General features: G+C 36.2%; 1 protein-coding gene across 1 annotated transcript; it reads right to left on the reverse strand.

The window, feature by feature from the left end:
• Positions 1-4280: 4280 nt before the first annotated feature.
• On the reverse strand, positions 4281-10468 carry LOC136233729 (FACT complex subunit SSRP1-like). The gene is made up of 16 exons (XM_066023431.1): positions 10328-10468; positions 9083-9268; positions 8521-8626; positions 8205-8341; positions 7897-7980; positions 7704-7795; positions 7074-7182; positions 6805-6891; positions 6616-6708; positions 6275-6472; positions 6016-6161; positions 5798-5942; positions 5505-5603; positions 5231-5410; positions 5051-5129; positions 4281-4917 (listed from the first exon to the last, which is right to left on the reverse strand). The coding sequence occupies exons 1-16, from the start codon at positions 10379-10381 to the stop codon at positions 4790-4792; spliced, it is 1923 nt and encodes a 640-aa protein (XP_065879503.1). The 5' UTR covers positions 10382-10468; the 3' UTR covers positions 4281-4789.
• Between the last annotated feature and the right edge of the window lie 402 nt (positions 10469-10870).

Raw genomic sequence — 10870 nt, forward strand, 5'->3', positions numbered from 1 at the left:
TTCCCTTTCTCTATCTTGGCGTCCCGCTGTTCAAGGGGGCCCCGAAAGCACGGTATTTTTGTAGCTTGGCCGATAAGTTCATTTCTAAGTTCAGCAATTGGAAGGGAACTGCTCTCTCGTTGGTGGGTAGGCTCTCTTTGATTAACTTGGCTGTTACAGGTTCAATCGTTCACTCTTTTTTTTGTCTACAAATGGCCAGCTAATGTCATTCGTAGGCTTAATAAGGCAGTGAGGAATTTCTTATGGAGTGGTAGTGTTGATAAAAGGAAATTGATCTGTGTTAATTGGAAGGTCTGTTGTCTCCGTATCAAGGAGGGCGGCCTTGGCATGAAGAATTTTGGGATTTTTAACTCCGCGCTCTTGGGAAAGATGTGTTGGAGTTTGATTCAGGGGAGCGGCTTGGTGATCGAGCTGCTAAAACAAAGAATGCTCACAGTCTCCGGCAATCCAAAAGGTGGCATTTCCCCCTCTTCAGTTTGGTCTTCTTGTAAGTACATGTTTTCAGTCATTAACAACAGTACTCGTTGGTGGATTAGGAGAAATTCGGTTCTGAAGTTCTGGACGGGCCGTTGGATAACCCCGACAGTCAATGACCGGCTTTCAATTTCGGTCACGGATCAGCGGCTTCTATCGGAGACAGTAGAGGATTACCTATCCGGGAATGCTTGGGAGAGACTTGATCAGTTGCCTGCGGACCTTCAGTTTCAGATCGAGCAAATTAAGCGGGGCCGTGACACGAATGACGTCTGCGTTTGGGAGCCAAGCGAGAAAGGGCTGCTCACTGTCAAGAATCTTTATGCTTCTCTCAGTGGTTCGGTCCCGGGGAACAACTGGTTACGGTTTATTTGGGGGAAGATCATACCGCCTTCTCGATCTGTTACTTGTTGGAGAGTTCTGCATGGTAGAATTCCAACTCTTGACAGCTTACAGAGCCGCAGGTTACAGCTTGCCCCCCGTTGCGTGTTGTGCTGTTCGAGTTCGGAGACAATTAACCACCTATTTATGAACTGCACGTTCTCGGCTGAGCTCTGGCGAAGGCTCTGTTGTCTGTTCCAGTTAAACATGCCTAATTGCACGTATATAAACGCCTTTTTCTCTAACATTTGTAACACGAATTTTGGATCGCAGGTGAGAAGCATTTGGCAGGCCGCGGTGGTTGGTTGCATTTGGCTAATCTGGCGTACGAGGAATAGCGCCATTTTTTACTCCGAGCCCCCTTCAATCCAAAGTTCTGTCATCAGGCTCCGGTTAGTTATTCGTGAGGCGAACAGCAGGTGTTCTGGATTCTGCAGAACCAGTTCTGACCGTCGGGTGCTGGAGGATCTTCATCTCAACCCGCGTCCTCCGCCAGCTCCAAACATAGTAACTGTTCATTGGAAATTCCCCCCATGCGACTGGCTTAAGGTGAATACAGACGGCTCTGCCCTTGGAAATCCGGGTCTTGCAAGTGCAGGCGAGATATTTCGCACTCACAGAGGCTTCGCTAGAGGCTGTTTCGCCTTCTCCATTCTAGATTCCTTTGCGTATATGGCTGAACTAAGGGCAATCATTTTTGCTGTGGACGTGGCATGGGAAAAGGGGTGGCACCGCCTCTGGATAGAGTCAGATTCATCATTTGCTGTCAGCTTGCTGCGTTCTCGTTCAACTTCGGTTCCCTGGACCATCCGGTAGGAATGGCTGCAGTGCCTGTTGCAGTGTTCAAGGATGATGATAGCCGTTTCACACATATACCGTGAAGGAAATAGGGCTGCCGACGCCTTAGCTAAGCACAGACTTACTGTCCCCGCCTCGGTGGTCTGCTGGTGGCCCGCGGCACCGGTTTTCTGTAATTCTTTTATTTCTGACGACATGAACAATGTCTGTCAATTTCGTGGTCCCTAGATCAGTTTTTTCTTCTTCCCTTTGTATCTCTTCTTGTAAACTCTCTCCATTTTTTAATTTATTTATTCTTTCGGGTTTGCCTCGCTAGCGGCTGGGGTGCCAACCTAGTTGGGATGTCAGTCATAGCCAGGTATCGTCCCCGCCTTCATTCAAAAAAAGAACTTCAAGTGTTCAAATTCTAAATATATTTTTAAAAATGCAAAGCACAAAAATAATGCTCATGATTTTTCCTATTTGCAAATAGAGGTGTGTGGTTTAAAAGTTTGCAAACAGAGGTATATAATATGTTTTTTTACGAAACAAAGTAATTAAAATTACATTGTTAAACTTTAATGACAATCAAAAGCATTTTTTAATTTTTAAAAATTACATTTTATATATTGACAAAACACAGACCTCAAAATCAAATTTCTACGGTGTAAAATAAACTTAAATATCAATTTAGTTTTTAAACTGTCAAATTAGTAAAAAATATAAAATATCCATCATATGAGTTTATTGTTTCGATTTAAAGAGTTGTTCTTTGGGAGTTGTGTAGTTGATATGTAAAAATAAATTTTTTAAGATAAAAATATTTTTAGTTGTAATCAGAATTTAATTGAGTAATTGTAACACTTTGTTTTGTAAATAAAACATACCACATACCTTTATTTGTAAACTTTTAAATCACATGTCTCGGTTTGCAAATTGAGCGAACCACAAGCATTTTGTTCTTACTTTTCCCTGTTTAAAATTGTGAATGGTTTTTTTACTTTATGAAATATTTGTTTTTATTTATCTTTCGTTAAATTTTTAATTTATTTGATTAAATTATCGATTATTATCTGGTATGACTATCCATGAATTGAAAGAGACATGAATGGTATTTAGAATGTATACCTACTATAGTAATAAGACGAGACAAATAGTTCAAATAATAAATAAGCAAAAATACGAAAATACGAAAATGATATTACTCGCGTATATACCCAAAGTGCAGTGAGTCCAAAACCTACAAACAACTTACACTAATGGGTAAAAAAAAAAAAACTAAAAACCACATACTACTAGAAGAGAATAGTTAGAGTTGTAATCGAGCCAAAACTCGACCGACAGAAAATGGACGAGTTCGAACTCAATTTGTGCTTAACATCCTATTCGAGCTCGTTCGTTGTGAAAATTATATAACCTTGAACTGCTCGCAAGCTGCTCATCAATAATTAATGAATTTTGCTCGTAAATATTTTACTTATTTCTTTAATTACTTAATAGTTTATAGTATTGAAATGCAGTCATTTCCTCTGTATTGACCCGATTTATGATACTATCGGAGTGAAATGAAATAAGGGATTTAGATCTACAGAATGAGAAAGGCTTAGTAACAAATAAATCCTTTGTAAGTATAAGGTCTGAGATGATCCAAAAAGCACTTAATCATCTTTTATTTTAAGCCTATTTGGATATTGAGCATTACAAGAACGAATTCCTTTATGTAGCAAAAGCACCTAAAAATTGATCAATGAAATTGAAATCGAAGACATGGTTTCAATCTCATTTTGAATTATTTTGACACAAAACTACATCGTTTTGAAATCTATAAAACTAAAGTGTCATATAAAACCAAATAGTTTTACGTTTCTAAAAAATACTATTATTAAAAAAATCAAACCAAGCTTACTACAAGCCTATTCATAAACATTATAATCAAAACTTGTTCATTAGCTTATTCACGAATTGAACATACTCACGAACTTTCCAGTCTAGTTTCGTCATGCTCAAATTCGGTTTATTTACGCAACAAGTCTCAAAATTATGCTCAAAACCAGCTTGTTTATAAATTGCGACAACACAATTAAGTTTTTATTGAGCTCGCTCACCAACGACTTAGACTCATTTACAGCCCTAAAAACGGTACACACTTGCACACCGTAGCTATGCCATCCCTAGATCTGTCCAAAACAAAGGAAAGGAAAAATGACAAGAGTAAGAAATAAAGCCAAGCCTCCATCATCTATTGGTTTTCTCCAACCTAACAAGAAAAGTGAAGGATGAAGTGTTGGTTTTCTCTCCACCTTACTTACTCTCTTATCGCCATGAAAACAAACATAAACAGTTAGATTAGAGTCCATCACTATGAAGCATGGATACGTGAACAGCCCTACATCTGATGATACGTATCGGATACAGAAACACCCGGAAACTGTTGGGATACGTTTCGAGGCCGTTTCCGTAATATCAAAAAGTTGGACACGCGAGTGTATAGGAAACGCGTGTCCCCAAGAAAAAAACCAATCGATTTTTGTTCCAGAAAAAAAACAAAGGTGAACAGCAAAATCAATCGAAAGAGTAGGAACACGCAAAGAATCGTGTGGATCTGTATGTACAGCAAAATTAAAATCTCAAATAAACTAAAAGGCAGAGATTTAGAACAGTTACAAATTAGATATGAATCGTATAAAAAAACAGAGTGAAACAGAACATTTGCATTCCGTGCAGATAACCAAGGACATGGGAATTAATGCAATGAAACTCCTAATTAATACAAAAATACAAAAAATAACTCTCAAACATAAAAATATATTTTTAATATTTAAAAATGTGCCCCAATATTTTTAATATTTACATGTTTCCCCCACGTTTCCATGTCTTGTGTTTTATAGAAATGACGTTTCCCATATCCATGTCCGTGTCGTATCCGTATCCGGGCAACATAGGTCCATCATAGACCGCTTCTCTAGCCACTAAATAATAGTTCATAACTACCATAATCTACTACCAAGAAGTACCAATTCTACCTAATATTTAATAAACATAGCTATTGATTTTTTGTGGTAGTACAAACCCATACGATAAATTTCATGATCAATTAATAATTTATACCATCAGTATATCTATCTACTATTAATAGCATTTTCTTCTAATATATCTATTATTCACTATCAGATTCATTCCCTGAGTCAACATTCACAGGTTGGGGGTTCTTGTAGCCACTGATTGCTTCTTCATATCGCTTTTTATCCGTGCGAGCCTTTGCTTCGTAGGGTTCTTTCTCCTCAGCTGCACAAGATAGACTCACAAAGACATTAGTTTCTGGTAGCATAGCACAACTCGGTAATAAAAATAAGGTTATTATCACCGTTTAAAGGAAAATAAAAATAAAAACAAAGACCAAGCAAATGAAAACGCAAACCTGACAACTTTTTCCATCTTTCCCCCACGACTTTTCCAATACCACCAAAACCAATGCCAGGATGAGTTTTCTTCACATTCTGTTATTAAAGGGCATAAAAACATTAGCAGCATATCCAAATAACTGCAACAATAAAATTATATTCGAGTTCCAACTCCCAAGGAAGTTCATTATGCCCACCTCTCTTTCCATCTGTGAAAAGTACATGAATGCAGACATTGCCTTTTTAGGAGCATTAGGATCCTTCTTCTTTTTCTGTTTTTTCTGCTTAGATGCATCCTCTTTTCCATCTTTAGGCCTCTTCTTAGCTGCTATCTTAGAAGATGAGGGTTCCTTTGCAGGTTCCTTCTTTACGGGTTTCTGAAAATTAACCATCGAAGAGCTCAGTATCCAACAATATGTTCTCTTTTTCAATTCTCAAGAACAAAGGAGAGAACAATACTAAATGACTTGCCTCTTTCTCATCTCCACTGTCACTACCATCCGAATCGTCCTCTCCAGAATCATCAGTAGGAGATCCTCCATCATCCTTGTCAAGAACAAAATCCTCATCCTGCAATTATTATGTTCATGCTATCAGGCTGTCAAAATCGATACAACATTAAGATTCAAACAACTAGAAACAAGTGGATTGAACAATCTGTTTCTATGGTATGAAGACACATTTAGGTGATAATAACAATTACAGCTCAGTGACTCTAAGCTCAAAGATGTCCCCTGAAAATCAAATATTGAGGAAAATTTCACCTCTTCATCACTCTCATCTGCAGCTTGATTCTTGATGCGCTCAAGATGTGGGTCAACAGCATCATCATCATCATTCTGGAGCACAGCAGCCACTCCTTTCCCGGTTGGCATATCACCAAGGTTCATGATTTTGAGACCCTTCTCACTGTATATATGTATGCGTAAGATAAAGCAACAAAAATAATAATAAAAGAAAATTCTATGTGTGGGAGATTGACCTAATAAAGTCAAAGAGATTGTGGTACTCATTTCTCTGAATGTTCCGAAACAGATGTTCTTGCTCAGTTTTGAGTCTAATAAGAAGGTCAAAGTATTGCATATTTGAACCACCGGCTGAATGCCTCTCGAATTCAAAATAATCAATCTTGTACAAGAAAACAAAGGGGAAAAGTTAATAACAGGTTGAGAACCAAAAAGAAAAAAGGACTCTTAGATTCATATTTAGCAAGATTAATTTTAAAACAAAACAAATAAAACCTCCTCGTGAAGAATTAGGGTTGGAGGCTTGGGCAAGAAAAAGAAGCTTTTCTCAAGCGGATACAGAAGGCCATCTTCAGCTTTCAATGATGATTTAACAGCATAACCATCTTGACAGCTACGGAACTTTCCTGGTTTAGTCACTTTAGCACCGGACAGTCCACGTAATACTGTTGTGAACACTTCATGTATGAGTCCCTGTTCAAGCAATCACGATGAAACAAATTAATTTTGTAGACAACTTTGCAAGAAATTCTCTCCTTGCACATGAATAAGAATGTAACCGAACCTCAACACCACTAAGAGAATTAAGTTCAAAAATTAAGATTTTTAGCCAATACCTTGTAAGTTGATTCTAACCTGCTCTTGTACTTTGTATTCAATGTCTCTTCATTCATCGACAAGGAAATATCGACCACACTGTCAGTATCAAACTACAAGAAAAAGAGGAATCAAATAATGAGTGCATGAAAGAATAGCAACTATTACGAAATCATGCAAGTGAAAAGATCCAAAATAGCAAACAATACCTGCAAGACAATGTGCGGATATAAAGTTTGCCCCTTACGAATGGGTGGATCAAGAGTAACAATAACAAAGGTATGAGGCTGGTTAGACTGTAGAAGAAAAAAGTGAAACTCTTTAGAATTTTCACCAAGATAAAAACAGTTCAAGCAATGAAAAAAATTGCAATAGGAAAAATTACAAACTTAAGAGAACAAGCAGATGCCATTGAAATCAGTAATAAGCAAGTTTCAAGTAAATATACAACAGCTAATTTCCTTAAAGAGGACAATACCTTTGGAAGCAAAAAAAGGCGAACAACACTGCTATACTGAATTTTGAAATCATTGGCCTGTCCTTGGAGGTGCAAGAATGACATATGAAGGTCAACATTGTACCGACCCCTAAATAAAGGAAATGCTCAGTCAAAAAAAAAAAAAAAATACCAAAGAGAATTAGGATTCAAAATTAAAACTGCATAACAGTCACAGAAGTGGATGCATCACAGTTATCTACAAACTAGAACACTAGCTTAAAGGTGTGTGTGTGTTTTGTGTCGTGGTGGCAGATGCATGATTAGACTTAGCACAGTTGAAAGCAAATGGCTATAAGAAACATTTTTAAGCACTTGAGATCCTAAAGCATTACGTTTATGGTATATGCGTACGGATTTTTTCTAAACTTTGGGCTTTGAGATAGAAAACATTTATAGTTAACAAAAAAAATGATTTGAAAAGATAAATTTCAAACGTTAGGGTATTTAGAAATGTTTTAAATTTTTGGGGCATTTATTAAAATTTACAATTAGGGTTAAACATAGACAACAGAAATAAAATTTTGAGAAGCATAGTATAGGTGGTGCTGGTGCTGGCAGCCCAGTCTAACCAGCCCCTGTGTGTGCATTTATGTTTTCCATAATTTTTACCTTGGAGTCAGAATTGCAACACCATCAAATGTAACAACTGCTTCTTCAAACACATCAACATCTGCCTTTGAAATTATGCTATCTCGCAAAACCTAGTACAGGGTTAATACACAATCAGATTACATATAGACAAAAAGGAAACATGTGTTTTTCATACCTCTGATATGGATAATTATATTACAGAAATTATCACCTGAGCAGCAGGACGGTTTTCATCACCAATAAATTGTGTGTTGTTACTGGGTACGTGAAAACTCATCTCCATCAATGCATCTTTCTGTAAGCATAACAGTGGCATGCTTAGGAAATGACAAACCAGAGTCCTAAATAGGAAAAAAAACTGAAATTGACACGAATTTCCCACTAGCCACATAACAACTTAAGGTGAATTGCGCTAAAATTGATAAAGGAAGATCTGCAGGTATATGGGTACATGTACAAGAAATGTCGAGAGAAAGATATTACGAGTTAGCTAGGTACACAAAAACAATAGAAACATACTTCATTAGCTCCAGCCGTATCATCCACATGGAACTCCAAGAGAACATCATTCTTGCCCTGCAGTTGCGTTTGTGAGACCTCTGCTAAAGATACCTCAAATACTTGCTTTGCACCAGTCATAAAGGTAAGCATATTTCCTGAAGACAGAAACATGTTATCAAGACAAGATTACAGATAAAAACTAAAAAGCATTTTTTAGTATAGAGGAAGAATTTGTACAAATGCAAAACAAACCATACTAAAGAATAACAATTATATGGAAATAAGAAACCAACTCAATGAGCTCCACTAACTCATAGTGCATAAGTTTACCAACCATTTAACTCAATCTCTCCCCAGTTACGGCCGGTGACTGAAAGCTGTTTCTCTTCTATTGCAATTCCACAATTGCTTTGGAAAAAATTGGTCATGTTCGGAAGATCCTAGAAAGAGATATAAATTTCAGTTAGAAATGTTTATTTGCCTATGCTAACTTCATCAAGCGGAAAGCTAAAAGAGTTATTCAAAATGAAGAAAAAGAATGCAGCAAAGAAGGATGAGACAAAAGGAAGTTACTACAATATTATCCAGGTTAAGTTCTAAGGTGATTCTTAAATAATATAAGTTAATGAGAAGCAAGAATCGTAAAGGCAAACCCCCTTGCAACTTCATAACTTTGACGGTCTTATTATATTATCATGTATTCCTCTTAACAACAAAGAAATAGAGAGTAGTTATAAATTGTATCCACTTCCACATAAATAGGTGGTGTAATAAATAACATAGGGCATGATAATTTGTTTGTCAAATATCAAAGAACTTCCAACTTGGTAATAACTAACAAAAGAAGTAAAAAATTGAAAGAACAGGGTAGGGCTAGGGTTGGAAGATGAGAAGACCTGGTCCCGGAATCCAGTAAATTTGTATAGCAATCCTTGTTTGATTCGAATTCCAAGTTGATTTGTCCTTGGTACCTTCATCCATGTCACTCCTACAATATCAGCTTTATCAACTTCCACTGCTTTACCACCTCCCTGTTTCTTCCATTGAATACCTTTTGAATGTATCTTGAGTTGCCCAGGGTTCTACATTTCATTATTTAACCAAACAAAAAATAATCATGAGATTTTGGGATTTCCATTTTCCTTTGAAATTGCACATTTTCACATTCAAGTGGATAAAATATAAGGGATAATATTAAAATGTAAAGTTTATAATGTGGATGCAACCATCTAAGTTTTTTTGTGTCTGATCCTCAAGACCCGTTTAGGCCAAATTGAAACTAAGGTAATTAGTCAAAGAACTTTAGCAAAGAAAAGGACAATCTCAGAAGAAGAATCCACAACATAAGAGCAATAATAGGATTCAAGGATTTCACTCATAATCTAAACTTCATCAGCATATAAACTTATTAGGAGCCCGAACAAAGAAGAATCATCAACAAAAAGGCAATTACATATTCTTATTCCAATAATACATACAGAATAGCTAACGGCTTAAGTAGCAAAGAAGCAACCAATTTCCCTTTCCATATCAATCAATAGCTTTAGTGGTTAATGGTGAAACAGAAAAGAAGACTACAATTCTACATTCCACTTCTTTCTTCACAATCCTAAATAAAGATCAATATAAACAAAAAAATATAAAGGGATAACATTCAATCTAAAAATGCATCGTGTTCCTAAATTTGGGCTTTCATTTATGAAACACAATTGCTAGTTAACAATCCTCTTAGATCAATATAACCAATATAAAGAGGTCATGGTCAAATTAAAAATGGCATCGGTTTCATTTATGAAACACAATTGCTAGTTCACAATGCCGTTAAGCTCTCTTTGCAACAACCAAACATAAGTTTTATTTTTTTATTTCCATGACCTAAACAAAAATTTCACCAGACACAGATTGTGATTCGACAAGCACAAGTCGTAAGAAATCAAACACAAAAGTAAGGAGACAACAACAATTTATCCTCCTAAAATCAGAATCTGACAATTCTCTAAAACTAGCGATCCAAATCGTTAGGGTTTCAAGATAGAACAATACGATCACCTAAAAACCAGCCAAGAGAAAAGGAAATGATCTGAGCAGACAAACGGAAAATTAAGAAGAATATAGATGCAGAGAGAGGAATAGCTCCTTACAGCGCCGCCGCGACCACCGAGGGAGATATTGTTGAACAGGTGACCGTCAGCCATCTTTTAGGCGGGAGATTGAAATGAAAACTGAAGAAAATATATGTCGTAGAATGACTGTCCTTAGAGCATCTTGCAACACAAATATTTACAAAATAGTGCCACCTAAAGACATAAAAAAACACTAAAAAAAACAAACCACTTCAAAAAAAAAAGATGATTTTTTTATATATATAAAAAAAGAAGGTTTTTGTATTAAATAAAAGGCTTAATATTGTACAAAAAGTTTGATTGACTCTCTGAACTTTCAAACTTTCCTAATAGCCTCCTGAATTTGTATAAATTGTTCAGTTAGTCCCCTGAACTTGTGTAAAATGTAATCAATTAATCACTCGGTCGTAAAAAAGAAAGTTAAATGCGGAAGATGTATTGTACGAGTCTTAAAAAAAGTAAAACGTTCAAAATCGGGGTATGCAGTTCTAATATTAGAGAAGACACGTTGTATAGTTGAGCAAGTAATAACTTTATTTTTAATTTATTTTTTTAATTATG

This window comes from Euphorbia lathyris, chromosome 6 (genome assembly GCF_963576675.1).
Source record: "Euphorbia lathyris chromosome 6, ddEupLath1.1, whole genome shotgun sequence".
NCBI lineage: Eukaryota > Viridiplantae > Streptophyta > Magnoliopsida > Malpighiales > Euphorbiaceae > Euphorbia > Euphorbia lathyris.

What these genes read in the sequence shown, in the direction of transcription:
- LOC136233729 (XM_066023431.1), bottom strand. Translation starts at nt 10,381, where the DNA reads ATGGCTGACGGTCACCTGTTCAACAATATCTCCCTCGGTGGTCGCGGC. An exon ending in AAAACCGTCCTGCTGCTCAG is followed by an intron (nt 7,796 to 7,896) that starts GTGATAATTTCT and finishes ACCCTGTACTAG; the next exon opens with GTTTTGCGAGATAGCATAAT. An exon ending in AAGATGGAAAAAGTTGTCAG is followed by an intron (nt 4,918 to 5,050) that starts GTTTGCGTTTTC and finishes TATCTTGTGCAG; the next exon opens with CTGAGGAGAAAGAACCCTAC.